The sequence below is a fragment of the Ooceraea biroi genome, chromosome 14 (assembly GCF_003672135.1).
Source record: "Ooceraea biroi isolate clonal line C1 chromosome 14, Obir_v5.4, whole genome shotgun sequence".
Lineage (NCBI taxonomy): Eukaryota > Metazoa > Arthropoda > Insecta > Hymenoptera > Formicidae > Ooceraea > Ooceraea biroi.
In genome coordinates, this window is record NC_039519.1 from 7,558,592 (window position 1) to 7,581,479 (window position 22,888).

The window sequence follows — 22,888 nt, forward strand, 5'->3', positions numbered from 1 at the left end:
ATAATCGCGATGATAACACTGAATTCTCGAATGAACAATTCTATGCACTAAAAGTGTCACGTAAACTTACAAACTAAAAGCAATAGTAGAAATTGTACGCGAGCTATTAGCTACAATTTGTTCACCAATCCCAGCAAGTAAAATTAAACCAATAATGTTCATCAAGATTTCTTAAGTCACTTATTTACTTATAAATAGATTTAAACACTTTGGCCCGTATTCTCATCGCACGGTTCTAATACGAATATTTTTCTTCCATCATGGAAGAGATATCTTTCTTCCATATTAACAGGTGAATACCGATCTACTTGTTAAAAAGATCTATATCGGACTATCATACATTCTAAATAAAATTCAACGCTAAATAAAAATGAGATTACGGGTCTTAATGTGTAGCGTGTAAATTTTGACTATTGAATTGAATTGAATTCAAATACCAACACGCGAAAAATATAAGATCCTTATCTAATTTAGAAAATTGCTCTCAAAATATTTCGTTGAGTTGTAATACAATTTTTCCAATCCTTTGTTGTGTAATTTTAAAAAATCAATTAAAGTTCAATTAAAATCCTATTTGAATAAAACAAAATTGTTATATATATTATAATAAAATTGGTTTTGGAAATATGAAAAGTTCAGAAATAAATAAAAGTAGACTGAATAAGAGTGTGCCACATTTAGACACTACCTATATTGCCAGTTTTTGTTAAATAATCTGCGTGAAATATCGGAGAACAATATCCTAATAAAATAATAATTGAAAAGAAATGAAATATATGTTGAGCTCATGAGGAGAATGCGGCGAGGTACCGCGTTAAGAAGCGAAAGAGAAGAAACAGGTGAGAGGATGTTGCATAAGAGTAAAAAGGAAAATGTTCAATTCGTGAGCATATTCGAGACGCTTTAAAGAACGTAGACCTCGCACGTAGACGATTGTTTTTTAACGACGCTTGTTCGCCCATAACGAGAACGTTTTTCAGCGTGGCACGCGTTGAGCATTCATCTTTATTAAGCGCCTTCGTCAAAGTTCAACTTCAGATGATGCCGCTTAAAGTGGACCGTCAAATTGCCACGTTGTCGGGCTTTATACGGACATTTGGAGCACTCAAAGGCCGGCGGTTTACCGCCGCACTCAACCGTTTCGTGACGACGCATCGTGCTCTTCCAGCGGTAGCCCTTGCCGCAAAAGCGACAACGGAATTTGCGCTGCTGCTCGTGCGGCACACCCGACATGTACAGGACGCTGAGATCGTGCGGCTGTGGCAACACCTCGAATGAGTCCGGAAATACGACTTCGCGGGCGGACGTAGTGCCACTGGTACCATCGTCGTAGCTGTGGCTCTCACTGCTAGGATTGTTGTTGCTGGCGCGCCTATTTGCCATGGCGATATTGGCCCGTGTCATCATTGTTGGCGCGGACACGCGGTGATGACCCTTCTTCGTCGATGGTTGATGTTGCTGTTGTTGTTGCTGCTGCTGCTGCTTAAAGTCGGAGCGCAGCAAAGACAGTAGTGCGCCCATGCCTGTAACAGGGATCCAGCGCCGGCGGGGGCGCGAAAGTGGTCAGGAAATTAAATCTGTGAGACAAAGCGTAACAGCTCGCTCGGTTATACACGGCGTCCATCGCAACGCCACGCGGTATCGGAAGAAATACAGTTTCAATACTAATCTTCACAATTTTAACAAGAACTTCTGCCGATTCCGCGTGTCGAGCTTGACGTTATCGTCTTGTCAAGATCATGCTCGTGATAATGCAGCAAAATTATTTCGCCACTGTTAAAAACTGTTATTAAGTTACTGTAATTAAAGTTCTTCTTATATTAGTTTAATAGAACTTAACAGATATACGTATGTTGTTTTCGTTTTTCGTCTTCTCTCTTCGAATCTGTTTTCTTTTTTTATTCTAAATCATATCATTTTTATAAAGTACCTTTGCCACAAACTGAGCATGATTTGACTCGAAAAATTTAGACATCGTATTATAGACGTCATAATAGACATCGTATGATTTGGACTGAACAATTATAAAAATTAGGAAAAAAGAGGATAAAAGAAGAACAGGTACGTTTCGTCGATGTGCATGTCGATAAATATGCAATTGATCAAGAAATCAATGAAATTAAAACCCGTAACCAACCCAACACACAATATTCAGCCAATAGCCCAAAAGATATGTGCACCCAAGATCAAATTTTGTCAAAGGATACGTGTCTATGTGAAGAAGCGTGAAATAATCTGCGTGAGACGGGAACGGCGGATAAAGAGGAGGGTCCAAGATTGTCAAATCAATCTGTAGATAACATTTCATCATATAACATTGAAGAATTCAACGTTTGCAGAGGTATCCACGGTGGAAATAAACTTCGAAAAATTTATCAATGATAATTTCGTTGAGACTTTTTTTCATGTGTTACAGATACTTCCTCCTCATATCTCAGCCTTCCCGTTTCGGGTGACAGCATACCAGTTTCCAAAAAAAAACCCTCCAAAGAAGATACCCAAAAACAAAATGCGATCATCTAAAACAATATCATAACGTATTGAGTCATTAAATCAAGAACAATGGAATAGTTCTTTTTTTATGTACTCGGAGATTTATATAACGCAGAACAATCATACATATATAAGCATACGTGGATAGAAAGAGGTATCGACATTTACATATATATACGTATATCATAAAATTGAAGTGCCCACATAGGCGAAACGATGCAGTGGCAGGTCGATGAAAATATAATATGTATTTATTTAATTTGCTAACATCGGTCAAATAAACGCGACTAAAGACCTAATTTATCGACATAGTATATAAAAAAAAGTATTACATAGTATTACAAAAAAAGGAATAACGTTGATGGCCCTTTTTTCGCATTCAAATTTCGTAGAGGATGAACGTATGTTCATGCAGGTAATTTTTCCCGATCAATTTTCTGTGACAAATCAGATAGATAAATTGTCTCTTCCTGCCGCATTCATAATGCATATGTTAGTTCAGCGAGCTTTTGCTCTTGTAGCTACACTCGCACTGTATGCAAGGAGAAAGCTTCTTATCTGTGACAGTAGATGATGCTTCCGGTGATAAACAACCTGAAACAGAAAACCGCGGGCGGCATCTTAGTAACTGTTCTGGCAATCTAAGGACTAATAATCGTACGTTCTGGAGAATCCTTCAGCTCGATACATTCCCGATGAACCGATCAGAACCAAGCCTGGATAACTGAGTCTTGAGCCTTGTGAGCTATAAATATTCAAAGTAAATAAAAGAGACACCTCTTCTTTGTCCACCGAAAAATTACTTACTGTTTATATTAATTATTGTCATAATTTTAACCAAAAGATGATAAAGACTGCAATCATTTTATAACTCATAATGCAAAATGATATATGCTATTGAACGATTTCGGGGGCTTGGAAATATCGATATCATTGTTAATCATCCTTCGGGTGAAATGTCAATGTAACAAAATTATATATTGGAGACAGTAATGTAATGAAATTAGTAAATTTAAGTTATTTTTACAATTCCATGTTATCTTCTGCATTGAACAAAATGAATGAAAAATTGAATCAAATAATAAATAGCGCAGTTTTTCGAAATCAAATTACTGAGTGAGAAAACAAGTAAAACCATATAACAAATAAAATTAATTAAATGAAAAATAACAAAAAAATTTCATTGTATGTGTGTGTGTGTGTATTTTTTACCATAAAAATAATAATATCTTTTGATATCATACTAATACAGATTGCAAGAAAAAGAGAAATAAAAACTTTGCATTATCGTATTATATCAATTGAATTAAAAAACTTATCTTACGTGTCCGCTAACAAATGTAAGATAAAACAATGATATTACATTACAATGTAATGTAACATTTATTTTTATAAAAAATATTCCAAATATAACAATACACAAAGAGTTTACATGATTAAAAGATATTTTCGCCGACGTCATTTTTAGTCAATCAATAAATTAGTTTTTAGTATTGTACAACATCTTGTTGTGGATTTGTTGAATAAATTCACCATTGCCAGAACTCAGGAGAAATGGCCAGCATTCCGGACTCTCGCGCACATGTCGGCGCAATGACTTTTTCCACTTATATGACTTCGAGCAGGCCAAACAGGTGTTGTGCTCTGAAAAAAGCAATACGTAGACCCGTCAGTGACATCTTGATCCAGAATATAAGGGGAACATCGATATCTTTTGGACGAGCACTAACAAACTTCGGCTGAGTTTTTAATATTAATATTAATCGCACACTGCATTGCAATGTATATAATTATCATTTGTCATTTGACAAATGATAATTAATATAAACATAGACAAATTCGAATCAGAAGGTAATAGTGTAAAGTGAGATCATTTATAATTAACATATTTTAAAATGTTGATACATTCAAACTTTAGTTACTCTTAAGTTACCTCTGTGAGATTATGTAATTTTGAAAGATATTTTTAACTTTTAAAAAACAACAAATTAATTGAAAAACGAATCAATTCTAAATTGAAAAAGTACAATAGCAGCCTACATAACAATCGAACATGCTTACGTAACGGCTTAAATAATAATAACAACATAATGATATATAAATCGAGAAGACTTGTAAATTATATTACTTTTATTATTGATATGCGTGCGTAATTTTTTAGTACCAATAAAAATAATATGTTATAATAGAAAATAAAACCGTTATATTCAACTCTTTCTTTTACTTTGATATGGATTATTAATACAAACTATATGTTTGCAATTACATATTGCATAATAAAAAAGTGCTATAAGTAAGACATCATAAAAATATACTGGTATAAAAATGTATTATAAAAAATACAAATACGTATAAAAGTTAATTAATTTTGATATATATTTTTATAGTATGTTTCCATGGCATAACAGCATAACAAAGAATAACTTCTTCATGTTAAAAGCTATATAGTTGATAACTGGCTAACAAGACAAATGACTAAAATAAAACTAATAATTAAAAACTTCTAAAGACATAAAATTCGAAAAATTGATTCAATTAAGTTCTATTAATCGACATTGAAGTATTTATTTACAAAAAATTCTTGATACTAGTGCGCACATGCGACAATATCAAAATTTTACATTTAAATTTTACATTTTACAATTAAAAAGGAAATACCGCTAGAAGGAGTCAATATAAAATATACCTATGTAAGTGCTCATCGAAAATCTACTAAACTGTGATACTTCATAGAGTAGTTACAGTTAGCGTTTTTATATATTTGTTTGACAAAATTGCTGCGTAATTGTAGAAGATGTCCTATTAATCCCACGTATTTTAAATTTGGCCCCGGTCCAGCTGTTGTCCGCAACTTTGCCGCTACCATCCGCAGTTCCAATGCTCTCAGTTCCTTGTTCAAAACCATGCTTTGTTCGCATGTGTTTCAACAGATTGCAACGTAACTTCGTTCTTTTTGCACAGTATAGACATTTATGCTTCGGTGCTTTTCCACATTCGTCCCTCACATGTCTGGTCAACGAGCTATAATATACGTATGTATTTCCGCAGGTCTTGCAAGTATGCATCTGATTGCCCAAAAGATAGCCTGAAAAGAAAAATCATCCACGTTAATATCATATATATGACTTAGCTATCCGTTTCCAATAGCTGCTGATGTTCGTTGGAGAGCATTCCTCCAACAGAGAGATTACGTTTTAGAATTAATTATAAAATGGCCATATATTGTGCTAAGTATACAAACAATAATTTATAATTAATTTATACTTATAATTAATTTTCGCATGTATACTTAGCGCAATAGATTACCGTTAAAAAGAAACATCTAGCAATTTATAATAAAAATTGATATTTGTCATCCAAATGTATTGTACACATACAATTATTAAATAATAAATACATACTTAATAAAATTATTGCAAAGTCAAAAGTAATACTTAGGAATTTTAGTTTAAATTAGTACTTACACTAAAGTATGTTCTATGTATATCTTGTTATATTCCTATTTTGTTAAAAAATATTTCATTTCCAATAATGTTAAAATCTCAAATAACAAAAAGTCGAATATCAACGATTAATTCTCTTACTATTACCTATACATTATTACAGATATGTTAATGTTTGTCTCGCAAAACCTCGCAAGAATGCTGGGAGAAGTAGCATACATCAAAAGTCTATATCTACGCATTTTCTGCGTTTTTATGTATACCTTCTTCTTCTTTATGATAAGAATGTTCTTCCTTTCAAACAGTTCAACTATTCTTTGGCGTGAATAAGGTTACAGAATTGTTAAAAACAAAGACAGACTATATAAGCATGAAACAAACAAAGAAGCGAAATAAAATTGCGTTGATATAATGACATAACATGCACTCATTGGTATCTTCTTATTAATTTTGAGAAGAACAATGTATGACTGTTGTTCTTTGACATATTTTTATTTCTATAAATGCTTATTTATTCGTACTTAATAAATAAATCTCTTTTTGAAATCTTTCTGAAATAAATATATTTTTCATCACAATGTTTCAGGAAATTGTTAAATAATACATTTGCGTTTATTAAGAAAATTTAACTTTTTCCAAGTTGTTCTCAAATATAATTTTAATACCCAATTTGAATAGCGATTGAAAAATACAGAAGCATTATATTTCCGAAACGTATTTTATGAAAAAGTGTTTAGTAAAAATATACATGTCGTGCGTATGCACATTAATTATATAAATATTATTTATATAAATATACATATAAGTAATAATATGATAATTATTCACAAAATCTTATCAAGTTATACAATTAAAAATAAATTAACTTTTTAGTTTTTTAAATCTCATATATTATATATTATAATGTACAATTAAATAAAGTATTAAACAATTTTAATGTTTCATAAGTTGAAAGATTATGGAAATTGCTTATTTAAAAAATGGAAATCGAATTCAAATGTCTTCTGTAAACAAAATTCATAAAAAATGTAAAATAAAAATCACGCGCCCAGTAATGTTTTTTATAAATATGTTATTTACATGCAATATTTTAAGAAATAATATCCATTGTGCGTGATCAAGAAGATTACAGTTTCTAAACCGGATATAAAGTCAAAAGATATGCTATCTCATCATATTCTTGCTTACACAATTATATAACAATGTATTTTAACTTTGCATCTCTTTCAATTATTTGTTTTATACATCAGAGAGTGCTACAAAATATGATATTTCGTAACTTTTCTTTAAAAAATTCATACAGCACAAAATTTGCGATATATCTCTCAAAGGATATTAATTATTACAATAATAAAACTGCATGTATACAAATATTACTTTGATATTGTTTGCGATTGTTATTATACAAAGAAATATCATGTTTCATAATAACTGTTTCTCATTTATAAAAAGAAAATAACAAACGTGAATTAAGACAATTGCAAAGTGAATAATCGCTTCCTCGAATATTTTTCCGCGGAGATTAAATTTTAACAACCATGCTCCTTCTTCAAATGATTCAACAGATTGAATTTCATGGGCATGATGTTGTGACAGTACGGACAAGTGTATAAAATCCTGCCGCATTCTTCTCGCACGTGCCGATTCAATGCCATTCGCGACCTGTAGGTTTTCTTGCACTCGCAGCACGTATGGAAACCTGGAACGGAAGGAAGAGTAACTATCATTGAGTAGCTGTTCCTATACACATCACGACGGTAACAATGCCCTTGCTCGTAAAAAAGCATTAGCGTATAATATTAATATTTGTATTCCGTATGTGCGGTACATATTCGATTATTTTCTTGTCGTACCAGGTAACTCGCCAGAATCATAGTGTCCTGTAGAATCCTTCAGGCGATCTGAAATACAGAATGTTTTTAATCAGTCGTTAGTTATGTCCCGAAGAAAGTTCACAAAGGGTAAAAAGAAAGAATTGGAAATATTTTGAGGAAAAACATCGATGAATAAGTTTTATACTGAGAAAAAACAGCATTTATAAGATTTTCGTAAAGGAATACATATTGTTTATAAAATTATATATATACATATATATATATATATATGTATGTATTTATGTGTATATATTTATGTGTATAAATCACACACACACACACACACACACACACACACACACACACACACACACACACACACACACGTGTGTGTGTGTATCGTATCTTAAAATAAAATAAAGAATTTTTTTATTACAATAAAATTTCTATTGTTATTGTTAAGTAAAATTTTAATTCAAGAACAATTAACAATCTGGGGAAAAAAAGGTCGTTGTAACATTTGGCCTGTCATCTAAAAATGAGACTCGTCCTATTTTTGAATGCTTTTCTGACACTTTATTGTTTGTGTATTACGAAAATACATGCATTTATAAATACTACGGATTATGTGATATTTTTATAATCATGTTTGCGTAAGCAGTTGGCATAACACTTCGTATCGAAATAGAATTTTGAGATTTATATATAGCAAGAATCGATAATGTATAGTATTGGCAACGATAATCATTGTCAGATCTCAGCATCGATTCTCATTACATACGAAATATTCATTTATAGCACATTTGATTATTTTTCAATATCTGGCTTCCAACATCTGATAGCAAAATGAATATTTTCCGATGTCACACTCCTTCAATTATGAGGAAAGATATTATATATGTGTATGATATATAAAAGCATATGTGTGCAAGATGCATGACAGCATACATCTCGTATAATCCCTATTATTGTCACTCAGTCTTTTTTTCTTTATAATTTATTGTGGGATACAAATTTCTGCGTTGTATTAATAATGATCGTATGCTTGTTGTTCGTACTTGTATGTACGTTGGTCATTATTACCATCTTAGTACTTATGTGGCTTTATACTAAAGCGATACGGAGAAAAAAAGTACATTACAAATAATAATTTGTATTTCTTCATATCATTTCTGGTTTGCTGCGCACTACTGTCTATTATCTATTTATTAAAGTCTGATTTTCTTTACAACTCCTGATGAAGTTTGCCGGTAGTTAGGTCACTATAAACGCAATAGTCGATTTATTCTACAATAAAATCGACTCTATAACAGACTCGAAAGTTATTACCGTTTTCTGCATCGATCTTACAAGAATTTACGAAAAATATACTCTTCGAAGTATACACGTCCTCTAATCGGATTTCTAATCAAAACTACTAAGAGAACGGTCGTCGAGCATCTTGAAATAAGTTACTTCTCTTAACGGAGCTGTAAAATGCTCGAAATAGAATTGATAAGTCACGACAGCACATAATCCACTGGCTGCGAAGAATCTTAACGATTAAGGCAATTCGACAATTTCTTCTCTGTCGTCTGTTACTACTACATATAAGTGATTTATGTATTCGGCGAGGTAACTTTGAAATGTTGCTCGGCCTGATGGGCGTGCAAGATGAAGGCTTTGAATGCGGCAAACGGGCACAGTGGGCACTTGAATTGTGGCGGCTCACACTTGTGCTTCAAGTAGTTGCTCCACATCTTGTAGAACTTGCTGCACATGGTACAGGTGTAGCCGAGTACCTGATCACCCATGTACATCTTCCGGTAAGCTGGAAACAGAGGAACTACGTTAGTCAATTTAAATAGAAGCTGCTTGAGCTGTTCAAGCCTCGCAAGAGAGGTTCAACAAAAACAGCAGTATCAAGATCACGGTCACGATGAAAATACTCGCGAATGTCTATAGCAACGAGCAGTCCGATTTATGAGATATCATTTTACGTTTGTGAACTAATCTATAAATTAATTTTTGGATAGCAATTTAACAAGATAAAGAAATTAATTGAAACCTTCGTTTGAACAAAGGTAGCAATATGTCTGTGTTATGGAATAATTTGTCTGGCTACTTTTTGTAAAATATTAAATTTTAAAACATAATAATTCAAAATTTTAATTTCTTTCTCGTTACATGCATCAAATATTATATTAGTAGTCCTTCTTATGAATAGATGAATGTTTTTATATTTTTTTTCAAAAGATCACAAACACTATTTTCGATAACGCAAATACGTTATGCATTTATATAATAAATTATATTTACGTTTAATGCATCAAGTACTATTTAAGAGATCTCATAAATCAAGCTTAGTATTCTAATAAGTTATCAGATTGACACTTCTTGCCGCAAGGAAATCGGAAATTTGCTCTTTCCGAAAGCTTGGTACATCCCTCAGGATTCAAAAGCCATCTTAAAAATCAATAAAAGCTCGGAAAAATTTGCAAATAACTCACACAAAGATTACTACTCTATAAGTTCTAGGAAGAGTCTGATTCGGGATGAGGAAGATTAGAAGTCATTATACCAAGCTGCCAAACATGTTTTATTAAAGCACTATGCTGAAATATATACAACATTAATTTGCCTTTCAATTTTTTAAATAACGAATTGGCAACAAAACATAACAACTGAAATCCAAGAATTAAAATAGAAAAAGAAATTAGAAAATAGAAAAACCTTTTCTCTTAGTCCTATATTGGGCTCTTGAACTTCTTTATTTTGTCATATAATATTTTTTTCTCTTTCTCTTTTTCTTCAATAAAGAATCAAGAATTATATATTATATACTAATAAATATAAACACGTTTCTTCATATCTCACTAAACAATAACATACATTTTCGATAGTTAAATAAAAGAATCTCATAAAAGAGTGTTTCTTGTATTTAAAAAGATAAATGTTTCAGAAAAGAAAGATCTTTAGTATAATAAAACAGCAATTTTTATTCAATTTTATATAATTATAGAATTTTACATTGTACGATCACAAAATCTCTTCAGTTGTCTATTGTTAAATCTTCGATATGTACAATTTATGCGCGAAGAAATTCTTTACACACTTTTCCGGCGTTGTCAATCAAAAATTCGATCAGTACAAAAATTGAAGATTAAAGGCGTTTAAAAGAATATATATATATATATACACATATAATAAGAAGAGAACTTAACAATGCCAAGTCATGGAGTAAAAAATTTTCACTTTTGTATTCGTTTTGTATATCGTTTTATATAGTCTCATTCAAACGCTCTTCATCTTCATCTGAATAAATGTCAATAAGAAACTGTTTAATAAAAAATGTTTCATTAAACAGTATCAGTCAAGTTTGACAGAATAATACATGAGCTCTAACAAGCTGGAGAACGATTATGATTACAACTGTAATGTTTTTTGGTGTGCTGGTCAATGCTCCATTTATACGGGGTTTTGTACGAGCACATTTCGCAGCTAAACCTCAGTTTCGGATTCACACATTCATATTTTTGATGCTTCCAAAGGGATTTCTTCAACGTATAGGCCCTACTGCAATTCGTGCACACGTAAGCCTTATCATGTGATCCATCATTGTTCTGTTGTTGGCGCCGCACATTATTGATATCATAGCCATATGGTGTTTTACACATATGGCTACCATACCGTAACGAAGCTGAAACATTAATGTCAGATCAATTAATAAAAATAAAGCGGCAATCTTAGATGCGAGCACATTGATCTAGCAAATATCAATTGCAAGAGAATCTCAGATGGTCAAACAACTTTAAAATTCATATCGTGTGCACATCGAAGAACTGTCGATGTGACAAATATTATCAGGACAATTTCATAAAATTGTTATCAAGTTCAAATTAAAGATCAAATTAAAACAGTAGCTCGATCAATTGCAGAAGCAAAAACTGGTTTTAAACAATATTGTAAAATTTTTTCGTGTATCTATTGAGGCACTATTTGTATGAGCTCTAACATAAATTAATCTCATACTGCTTTAATTCATTGTAAGAAGAAGAGTATGTTATATATGATTATACATCAAAGCTAAAACAATAATATCGTTTAATAAAAGCGATCATCATGTACAATTATATATGTAGACATCTTGCGCAAGTTATTCGGTTAAAAATTTTAATCCAGCATTATAAATAGTTTTCAGATAAAAATAAAATCTTAATAATTTCAAAAATAAAGTAGAAATTACTTTATTAACAGTGCACAAATTTAATTTAAATAAAAAATGTTCAATAAAATTATAAATAATATAAAGCCAATAAATTGCTTAAAATATTTCTCTTTTATAAGCCACAAAGCAGAAGTAGAAAACGGCAAGAAAGAAGTCAGAAGGCGCATATCGCTTGTAACTGTAAATTTATTGCAAATCTAACATAATACACCGATAGAGACATCGGTGAGAACAAATTCGACGACAATGCACGGTAGAAGTACTTCCGCTTTTTATAACGTATCTGTAGTTAATAATGAGCACACAATATCTATTCGCATATAAAATAATTTATTGTATATTTTCGATATAGGCACAATTTTTACTAAAATTCTAAAACTTAAAGATATTTCTCTGTTATTCTATATATTCAATATATTTATTTTCGATTTCTATGCAAATTTTACATTAAATATCAACATATATCGGTTTTTCATATTTTAATGAAAATATAATGCAGAATTGCACCCATATCAAAAATATGAAATTATATAAAACAGTGCAGCACTTATAAAGAGAGTCAAAACAGTAATTTGCTTAGTATAACAAATACAAAATTGAATACTTGGAGAATATTTAATGACGTTAAACAAAACATCAAAAACATTCTTCTTTACATAACAGTACATGCACTCCTTTCAGCTACAAATTTATAAATATTATTGTGCGTCTATAATACAATCGCAACAGTTGACAATTATACACGTCGCATACTTTAAACTGTATTATCAAATGCTAATAGTTTGCTATAAAATCTTGCATTTGAGAAAAGAGACATTTTCTATAAATTAATTTTATAAATCTTGAATATTTGTGTACTAAATAAACAAATCTTATTAGAATGGATCATATATGGGTCATACAGATATCTATCCATAAATTCATAAAAATCTACGACATATTATAACACGCGTATTCAGATTTTTATTTGCAAGTAAAACATTTTCTTAATCAATTCTTCGCTCAATTAATTTGTATAGATATGACTAATTATTGACAGCTTGGTAGTTTTGTTTTAAATAACTGCAATTTGCAAAATAGATTTTGATATCTTACCCATGGTTTATTTCAGTTTTCCGTTACAGCAATCATGAATGCGATAATAACTTAATATTAAAATTGTATCTATTATTGCTGTTTCTGTTATTTATTTGAGAAAGATAGGATATTTATTCCTTACATTATTGCTTCATTCTAAGCCAAAACTTTCCAAACATAAGAAAGCCATATTATTAAAAAATGACTATTAGAAATGACTATTAGAAACTACATAAATGCATTATACGTATTTTAGATAAGAAGAAAAATTTTGGTAATTAAATAAGGAAATTGGAAAAGTTATTTTTATCTTGTCATTCATCGAAGAATTATCCATAGAAATTACTTTTCCAAATATAAAATAGCAAAAAATTTTACTTCACGCGTTTTCGATTTATTATATTTTTAAGATTATTTTTTTACCAATGCTATACCATTAATAACAGATAATTGGTCCTATATTTATACTTATTTTATATTTTATGTTGAAGAATCCTTTAAATGTTTTTTTCACACAAATACTTTTAAATTACATATGTTAAATAAAAAAATAAATTATGATAAAATATTGTTAGTTTGTTTCATATTATACTCAGGAAAAGGATAATTAATACATTAACATTGAGTTAGAATTGAATATGTTGCGTAGTTGTAATCGGACCCTATTATACAACGATATTCTAAGTGACTTAATTACTGATACAAATCAAAAACATCCGTATTGTAGTTATTTATATTATAAATAATATACATAATTACATGCATTTATATACATTTACATGATCGAGGTTTTAATTCTCTCTTCATGATAAAGTATTCCAAAACTTATTATTAAAAAAACTTGATTATTAAACTATAAACCTTTAAATTCGTCCATTAATTTGGGAATTAAAGGTTGTAAATAAATTAAACGATGATCTATTCCTATACAACAATAATTTCTGAAAAAAATCTTGGATAAAAAGATTGCACGAGAACAAAAATCAAATAAAATCTGAAGAAAAGAAAGAAAAAAATATTATCCTTTACTGCTTTGGTTCGCTCATGATAGCGCGATGGAAAGTTTTTATGTGTCTGCGTACGCAGAAAGAGTAGTTGCTGTGGAAGTTACAGAGCTCGCAACGGAACTTAAGGCCGCCAGTGTTATGAACATTTCTCACGTGTCTCTCGGTATTGGCCTTGTACATGCTCTTGTAAGGACAGAAGGTGCAGGCAAACTGCGCGCTACGCGAATTCATCTTGCAGCCGAACTGCATATGTTTCTTCAGCAGAGTTTTTAGGACGTAGACTTTCTTGCAGAAGGGGCATATATGCCGCTTGTGAACGGGATATGTAGGATCGTAGTTATTCACACAGCCGCGCATGTTCCAGTCCTCAGTGCCTGAAACAAACGAAAGATGCTAGGATGTAGCCGTGTTCGCTAGACGATGGCGAACATCTGCATAGATGAAACCTATAATAGGTCTTACCACTATGAAATAATATGAAAGAACCAAGACGTACAATAATATACAATTGAATAATGCGACTATGTTGCCCGATTAATAAGGCTATTTTGAAATGTCAATATGCGAACATTAAAAACAATGGATCGGTCTTTGGAAGTGCTTTTAACTATTTATCAATACAAAGATAGAGCATAGTTATCTATAGGTATAGATAGCAAAATGCTGATAAACAAATGCTGATTTTTGGGTTTCTTAATTTTTGTCTTATCGTCCAGAATAAAAACATTAAAATGTAACAATAATTAAGATTATTCACGATTCCTTTGCTCTCTAGCTCTCTATAACACAATAAAAATTGAATTCTAAATTTATTTTAGATTACAAAGCAATGACGGATAAATCTTTAAAAATATTAAAACTTGTTAAGTTTAAGGAAATAATCGACTTTATAATACTATTATTTAACAATAGCATTAATAGCTTTACATACATATACACACTTATATTATATGAGACATGATATTTTATAAAAGGTTTGACAGAGAAAAACATAATCATTCTTACTTTATAATATATAAAAAGTCATTTGCGTATTAATGCTCCTAATATGCAATATCTATTTCTAATTTCACTATTCTGCATTAAAAGTACTCAAAAGACGAATCACAATAAAATATAAATAAATAATAAAGTGATCCCAAAGTAGAGAAATAAAATGTGAATAAACTAAAGAAAATTAAGAAAGAGTTTCCACATATGGATTTCCAAAATTGGCTCATTATTATCTACTTGCAGTATTTTATCAGATGTTTAATTGCATTTGTAGTTTTCTTTATTATCACAACTCATTTATCAGATACACTTTAGGCAATGCAACCACGTGTCCACTTGGAATTAATGTCACAGCTAAACTCAACATTATATCGTTTGAATGAGACATTTGTTGGAAAATTCGTTTGTTATTTAAACGCATTGCGACAAAAACATTTACGGAAGATCAACTGATGTGAAACTCATATTCCTCCATTCATTGCCGTCAGTTTGGATGCACATGTCGTATGTGCCTGAAGAGAACGTCCTTGCGACTGGTCTTGTACCCACAGAGGTTGCAATAGAACATGAGCGATGTGCCGCATACAGTGCTCAAGTGACGCTGAAGGCTCGCCTTCCAAGCATAGCCCTTGTTGCATTTAGGACACACGAAGTTGGGCTTATCCGATTGTTCCCCGAAGGAGTCTTCTGATTGCTGCGCATCCAGACCAAACCCTACAAATTAGACGTAAAAATGTTAAAAAGGTAGAGGCCACTTTGAAAACAGACACCTCCATTCTTCGATAAAAATCGACGAAACTCACGAAGAACTCGATGAGACATGAGACGGCGAAGTTGTTTCGTACTCATAACTAAACACATACTCACATTGTTGTGTAAAAACTTCATCGTGTACACGTTATTATAGTATACCTGAAATAAAATATGTAAATCTTTTCTTTTATTTTAATAGTATTATATATATTTCATCATAGTATACCATTTATTTTTATGTGCTGTTTATTTAATGTAGTAGAACTGATGCAACTTTGTAGGAATATTGAAGAAATGGGTGTTTAATAATTAAAGATATTTTTATATCTTGATTAATGCAACATCTTTATTATTATTATTATATGTAAGTAAATTAAGGGAAAATCGCAAAGTTAATTATAAGAAAATTGATAATCGCAACAGTTTGAAAATGTTGCAATGCAATCAAGTTTTCGTGAAAAATAAGATCCCACATACATACATAATTGAGTTTTACAATACAATAAATATTTTGTAACAGGGATAATAAAGACAACAGTAAAAACAGCATTCTCATTTTCTTTTTCATTGTATAAAATATGATACAAACAATACACTCTCGTGTAAAATCACATATTATTATCAACAAAAATAAATTCAAATTCTTCTGAAGCGAAATTTATAAAAACTTATTAATATTTAATTGCTGTTTTATAACTTGTAATTATATTGCTTAACATAATTCTATAAACCATAAACTATAATATAGCTATAAGTACAATCTGCATTAGACAAATAAAATTTTCCGTGTTGCAACGTAACAAAATATACGATTTATTCATAACATTTCAATGTAATAATAACAATTAACGTAATATATAATTTAAACAATTGCAATTTAGCTTGGAAGTTGCAACAGAACTTTAATTAATAATTATATTTATTATGTTAAGAATGACACATTGATATTCTTTATTGACAATGCTAACTCTGCTTTTGTCAAAGCAGAGTAAAAGAAATCAAAATTATTCGCAAGGTTTCCTAGTGTCCTAAATAATATTCCGGTAAACTGAATGGACATATAAAGATGTTATTTTGTTGTAAAACGTATCCACAAAATGTATTCTATACTCGGCAATTAAGATCTCATACTTATCACACAACTAAAGTCTCAACGTGTTTCCTCGAGCGACGCAGGTGCCAGATGCTCACGAACAATATGATACTTTAGCAAAGTAGGTATTCTAGCTCTATGAGAGCAGTACGGGCAAGGATAGAGCGGCTCCATTTGACAGAAAAAATTCATGTGTTTCCGTAGGCTGCGCCAGTCGCTGTACCGTTTGGTGCATTTTAGACAACGCAGCTCGTCCTTGCATTGCTTCCAAATGTCACGCGGCAGTCCATCGCAGAAGAGTCGCAGTTTAACTGAAACATGATCAGAATCTCATGTAAATAGAACAACAAATGTTTATAAGACAAAATGGATAACACATTAAACGTTGAATGTACTTATTCCAATATATCACCAATTAAGCCTAGTCTTTCCTGTGATCATAAGCATCCCCCCTTTCCTCTCTTTTCCTCCCTTTCTCTCTTATACACACAACAATACAATGTGAAAATAATAGTAACGTATATTATAATAGATACGTTTTCTAGCTGCTGAGTGCAGTGAATCATTAATAACAGAATGTATCAAGAATTTAGAAATTTAGATAAAGGAAAGATATTGAAGCAGATATGTAGTTAAAAAAGCATATTGTATGTTATGTTCTCGAGGCTATAAATGCTTTAATGTAATGGTTTTCTGTTTATGACACTTGGAAATGCAATGAGATACACTGTGCGTAACAGATATAACTGTATACGAATGGATCAAACAAGTCATTTGTCCGTCCAGGTTGAACCACCAAGGTACCACCAAGTACGAAGACGTACATTACCTAGCTTTAGACGATCACATAAATGTTTACAGAATTTTTGAATTTAAGAGAATCTCAAAGACATAATTTGGAGATTGGGAAAATCGTATTTTCATTTCTCACTATTGTAAACCTGGGAAGAATCTCCGCAGAACATTTGAATGATGAAATTCGAACAGATCCCTCATTCGACGAGTTTAATAATTACGAAAAACGAGTCGCCTCCTGCCAAATACAGAGAGATCGAAGATATTCATTCCTCTTATTACCTGTACATCTCGTGGAACGCTTCATCTTTCTTGGCGATCGAGACAGCCGAAAGCTTAATGAAACGGCAGGACGTGTGTAAATTGTACGACTTTATTATGCGTAATATTTTACAGAACAACAAAATATATTCCATCATAAGTTGTGCTCCCTTTTACTTCGCAAGATATACATATGTTTGTAACATATATAATATATCGATTGATGCAAACGAACTCAGATCCATATACAAACGCGACGATTGTCTTATGAGCGTGTTTTTATATATTCTTCTTCTACTTATAAGTCTTTTTTTTCATCATCAATTTTTCGATAAAATGTTTGTGTTACAAATACGTACGTCAATAAGAATAATTTTCTGCTTATGCAAGACTTCTTGATCTAATAACAAAAAAATTGAAAATCGATCAACAATTTTCGAATAATGATCTTCACAGCCGAGATTCGAAAAACGCCAATAATTTCCGATTCGTCGTAGACGTACGAAAATTAATTACATTAGCAGTCTCGAATAGAGAGTAAACACACGTATACTTATATATAAATTCATACTTTTGACATTGGTCAATCACGGTGTACGACATTTAATCCCAATATAACCATTTAATTCGTTTAATTCGAATCGTAACGCGCTAATATGTTATAAAAGTCTCGTAAGTGCACCATTGTGTATTATCCTAGTTTAATCCCTTCCGTTGTATCAGTGAAATATATAGTGATGAAAAAGGTGCTTCAAGTCATTATTATTGGCGCATAACATCAATATACTTAAGTAACGACATAAAGAGAAAAACGCATATTCTAGTTTTATGCCATCTTATAGTGATATAATGGATGACATGGGAGTTGTAGTCCCGCGTCGTTACAACTCAAACTCAGATTCACACAGGATACTTCGCAATTCGAAGATTCTTGAAGCGTATCTGTGTTACACGCGTAAAACAATGAGAAAGCGGACAAAACGCAAAACGTCAAACCTGTCTAAGGCGATAGATGTTTAACTCATCGCTTTTCAACAACATTCCAAAAACTTAATGAAACTATTAAGTTTATGCTAATAAGCTGCAATGCATCACACACACACACACGCGCGCGCGCGTAGTAAGCGCATATGTGCGCGTTACAAACAACTGTAAGACACTCAAGAAAAGAGCACGTAAATAATAATTGTTTAGATTCTGCGACACTATCTTTTTGTCCTCTCGATGTAATCAATCTTGCCATCCTCTTTCCTTTCTGTTTTTTTTTACCGATTTTACCTACAAGTCGCTTGCAGCATAATACCACAAAAAGAGGTCGCAGACAGCCTTAATCTTTATCTAAATATTACATATGTTATTTCTGTCTTAACACGAATATCAAGAGTTCAGAAGTGTCAGAAATTATCTCGATTTCAAAAGATACGATCTACCTTCAGGTTTATCAATACGCAATCGTTAATGTCTCGTTGGTTCATCAAGGAATGAAATCTCTGCATACTCATGCGAATTTCATTGCGACATCTTAATGCTTCTGTTAAATAATCATATTATATATTTATCACATATTGATGCGTACAAAATCGTAATAAAATAAAATCTAAACAAAACTGACCCAAATATTTTCAATTACAATAAAATTGAGATATAATTTTATAAATTATAAATTTAATATAATTTCCATAATACGATCGAAAATCATGTACTAATTCTAATACGATAGTCAATTAAGTAGATTAATTAAATTAAATAAATTATATATATAGAGATTTTCACTCCAAGTTTTTTTTTAATTTTGCGTCTTACTGTCATATGCACTTTATTCTAAAAATTAAATAGATTCAAAGTGCATATATTATACTTTTATAATAAAGAATATAATTTTTATTATTCTAGGACTAAGTTTTTAAACAGTTTATATTTTTCTCCTCTTAAATCAACCTCTAAACTCTTGTCTCTAATAAAAAGAATATTCTTAAAAGTTTGAAAGCGAATTCTTTCGACTATTCTTAAAAACTAATTACATTAAACTAATTACATTCGATTGCAATAATTCAAAACAAACTTTCTTATCACTAAGCATGAGACGCGCGCACTTACGTGACAGAACAATTTTCATAAAGAATTCTTTTATGTTTCTTGAAACTGTCCAAAAATCTCACTTTCTGTTTAAACAACAAAAAAATGTCAATTCCTAATCTTAAAGCTCATTTTCTCAATAGGTTTTTTGTTTTGCCAAGGAACTATTGCTTAGTCTGAAGTAGCACTTTTGTTATCTTCCGATATTCTTAATTATCTAATATACGTATTTTTGTACGCGACGCGACTGATTTTTCACTTTCAATGACTTCCCAGAGAAAGTCTTACAAGTTATCGAAGATCTGCATAATTTGTCGCGCACTTCTCTCTCGTCTCTCCTTACATTAAAAAATCTTCCATTTTCGAAATGAGTCTTTTAATAATTTTTAGGAACCACTGATGCTCATTCCTCGTCACGATTTATTGTCGTTCCATGTTAACTCTGCGATTTTCTTGGCAAGAATAGAAATCATGTGATTTTGTCCTCTAACATGTGCACCACTACTAATATGCGCGATCATTGCCTGAACAAATCGATATTTACTCTGAAGTAGTGCTGATGTTGCTCTAGTTTGACGAATGAAGTGATTCTGCGGATGAATATATTCCAGAGTCTTGATCTAATTCTCTCTGCATCAATCTATCATCGTTTTGTTCGTGTTGGTTCTTCAGGTGCCGATATAGACTGCAGCGCTGGGTGAAGGTTCCACCGCAGAATACGCAGTAGAACTGTCGTGGTACACCGCATCCATATTTTTTGTGACGCTTCAGATTGCCCTTGGTCTGGTACGATCTAGGGCAATCTTTGCATTTCCATTCACCGTTAGTGTTGCGTACTTTACCGCAGGTAGTCTTGCGATGGCGATTTAGAGTAAAAATGTAAGATAATCCCTGGCCGCATTCGGAGCATGTATACGGTTTGTCCGTTTGCTGTTTTCGCGTATGCGAGCTAGTCTGCATGCTGGTTGTAGATCCGGGCATAAGTCCAGACGCAGGTCCAGGCATAGGTACGGACATAGGTGCGGGCACAGGTCCAGTGATAGGCCCAGGGACTACCGCTGTAGGTAGGCAGAATAATGGCATCGAGGGCTTCCGGAACATATCCGGAACATCTGGATATTTCGGTTTGTTGCCTGAAAAAAATCAAAATAACGATATTAAAGAAAATCGAGGCAGGATCGGATTTCGAGAAAGAAGATGTGAAGTAAAATGAAAGTTCTATTATGTATCGATGGAAAATATTAAAGATACTAAAAATACTAAAGATAAGCAATCACAAAATGAGTGTGGGAAGAATAAGAAATACAAGAGATTTAAAAAATCCGCGTTTCAGAAACACATGTAAATGAGTTTTAAAAGAAACAATGCATTAGACAATGCATTATCAACGAGAGATTTGAGAAAGATTAGGTGGCAGTAGTTTGAACGTATTAAGAGGACCTGCAGTTTTACAATTTCATGTATAAAATCATCTAAAATTACAGTAAATATTTCACGTGTAAAGAAGAGAGAAGGAACAGAAACTAAAACAGGGGGAAGTATTCCAGTAATAATTGTCAAATATATACGTACACGTAGTAGCGATATGAAGGATGTATTATTCCCGGCATAAGATGACGTCGGTAAAAGAATAAGAACGGTACATGCCACGGTAAAAGAGTGGAGTACTTTTTAAATGTGTAAAAAAATACTATGTAAATTTCAATTAGCTATTTACAATTTACGAAAATCATCGAGTAAATATATTATAAAAAGTCATTATATATCTGTTGAAGATCTTCAGTGTGGAAGACAGCATATGCCCATTTGTCTTGAGATAGTCGGGCAATGTGAAGCAACAGATTCGTTCATGGTTTCGTTGTAATTGATTAAACAGAGTTTTATTGATTTTTTTCACATTTGTGCTACTATGGATATTATGCATTTTCTATATTTGAACAGGCACAAAATATCTTAACAGCGTTTACAACTTTATTAACATTTACTTAGTGAAAGTCGGATTGCGTGAACATATAACATGTACTAATATCATTAGTACTAGGATCACTAGACAAACACTCTTCGCGTGATGAACCCCAGGTGTGCATCGGATCGCTGCGTACTTCAGTGGTACGGATCCTACAGGCTCTACTTAATCTTCTAGAGATGCTGTGTATCTTCCTATAAATGATCTTCAGGGTGAGCATAACGTGCGAGCATATTATATAGTAATCTCCAGTCATATCTATTCTTCACAGTTGGTCTTCATTGTAGATACGGTCACAAGATGTTTGCTTTTGACGAGGACTTCAATGCGCAGATGTGACGCACTCCAAAATTTCCGATAATTTTCAAGGATGAAGAACGATGAACGTGTCTTCACTTGATGATCTTTCGGATGCACTGCTTCCTCGGTGGCTGATATATATGGTGACTCTGCATCAAGTGGCGGCGCAAACTGACGTTCTGCGTGAATCCCCGTCCACACAGCTCGCAGCAGAAGTTTCTGCGACCTCCACATTCATATCTCAGATGCTTGGATAAACTGGGCCTGACCATGTAACCGCGGCCACATTGCGGGCACTTGAGCGGGAGATCCTCGTCTCTCAGGAAATTCGCGTGTCGCGACCTTCTCAGACTTCTCGGCTGAACTGTCGTCCAGACCGCACCTAGAAGAATACGAAAACGATGGTCATGTTAGTTGCGAATAGTTATACCATTGACCGGAATCACCAGACGCGGGTCTCGATGATCGGGATCTCATCCGCAACTATCGCGATTGCGTTCCCGAAACATGTTCGGTGAAAAAGGATAGAAAGGATAACGGATAGAAAGGAGATCGTGAACGGAAACACGGTCCACATAAACGATATCATCTGCACAACTATACAATCAAT

General features: G+C 32.2%; 4 protein-coding genes across 4 annotated transcripts; all 4 read right to left on the reverse strand.

Moving 5' to 3' along the window:
* Positions 1-580: 580 nt before the first annotated feature.
* Positions 581-2,982, reverse strand: LOC105283032 (longitudinals lacking protein, isoforms F/I/K/T-like). The gene has a single exon (XM_011345477.3). The coding sequence runs from the start codon at positions 1,519-1,521 to the stop codon at positions 1,009-1,011; it is 513 nt and encodes a 170-aa protein (XP_011343779.1). The 5' UTR covers positions 1,522-2,982; the 3' UTR covers positions 581-1,008.
* A 6,366-nt stretch (positions 2,983-9,348) lies between these two features.
* Positions 9,349-14,398, reverse strand: LOC113563347 (zinc finger protein 16-like). Its single transcript, XM_026974817.1, has 3 exons — positions 14,146-14,398; positions 11,160-11,429; positions 9,349-9,560 (listed from the first exon to the last, which is right to left on the reverse strand). Exons 1-3 carry the CDS (start codon positions 14,396-14,398, stop codon positions 9,349-9,351), a joined length of 735 nt encoding a protein of 244 aa, XP_026830618.1.
* A 1,120-nt stretch (positions 14,399-15,518) lies between these two features.
* Positions 15,519-17,982, reverse strand: LOC113563348 (gastrula zinc finger protein 5-1-like). The gene is made up of 3 exons (XM_026974818.1): positions 17,958-17,982; positions 16,979-17,191; positions 15,519-15,748 (listed from the first exon to the last, which is right to left on the reverse strand). The coding sequence occupies exons 1-3, from the start codon at positions 17,980-17,982 to the stop codon at positions 15,519-15,521; spliced, it is 468 nt and encodes a 155-aa protein (XP_026830619.1).
* Positions 17,983-18,030: 48 nt separating this feature from the next.
* LOC113563388 (zinc finger protein 718-like) lies at positions 18,031-21,711 on the reverse strand. Its single transcript, XM_026974998.1, has 2 exons — positions 21,585-21,711; positions 18,031-21,145 (listed from the first exon to the last, which is right to left on the reverse strand). Exon 2 carries the CDS (start codon positions 21,111-21,113, stop codon positions 20,580-20,582), a length of 534 nt encoding a protein of 177 aa, XP_026830799.1. The 5' UTR covers positions 21,114-21,145; positions 21,585-21,711; the 3' UTR covers positions 18,031-20,579.
* Between the last annotated feature and the right edge of the window lie 1,177 nt (positions 21,712-22,888).

Bases quoted from the DNA above. Each gene is read 5' to 3' on its own strand.
- LOC105283032 (XM_011345477.3), bottom strand. From the start codon at position 1,521: ATGGGCGCACTACTGTCTTTGCTGCGCTCCGACTTTAAGCAGCAGCAG.
- LOC113563347 (XM_026974817.1), bottom strand. From the start codon at position 14,398: ATGCGCGGCTGTGTGAATAACTACGATCCTACATATCCCGTTCACAAG. The intron at 11,430-14,145 runs GTAACTTCCACA...TTAATGTTTCAG, and splicing joins TAAGTTCCGTTGCGAGCTCT to CTTCGTTACGGTATGGTAGC. The intron at 9,561-11,159 runs GTAATCATAATC...CTCTGTTTCCAG, and splicing joins CACCAAAAAACATTACAGTT to CTTACCGGAAGATGTACATG.
- LOC113563348 (XM_026974818.1), bottom strand. From the start codon at position 17,982: ATGAAGCGTTCCACGAGATGTACAG. The intron at 17,192-17,957 runs GTAATAAGAGGA...ATCATGTTTCAG, and splicing joins GCGTTCCACGAGATGTACAG to TTAAACTGCGACTCTTCTGC. The intron at 15,749-16,978 runs GTGAGCATCTGG...TCTAATTTGTAG, and splicing joins GCTAAAGTATCATATTGTTC to GGTTTGGTCTGGATGCGCAG.
- LOC113563388 (XM_026974998.1), bottom strand. From the start codon at position 21,113: ATGTTCCGGAAGCCCTCGATGCCATTATTCTGCCTACCTACAGCGGTA.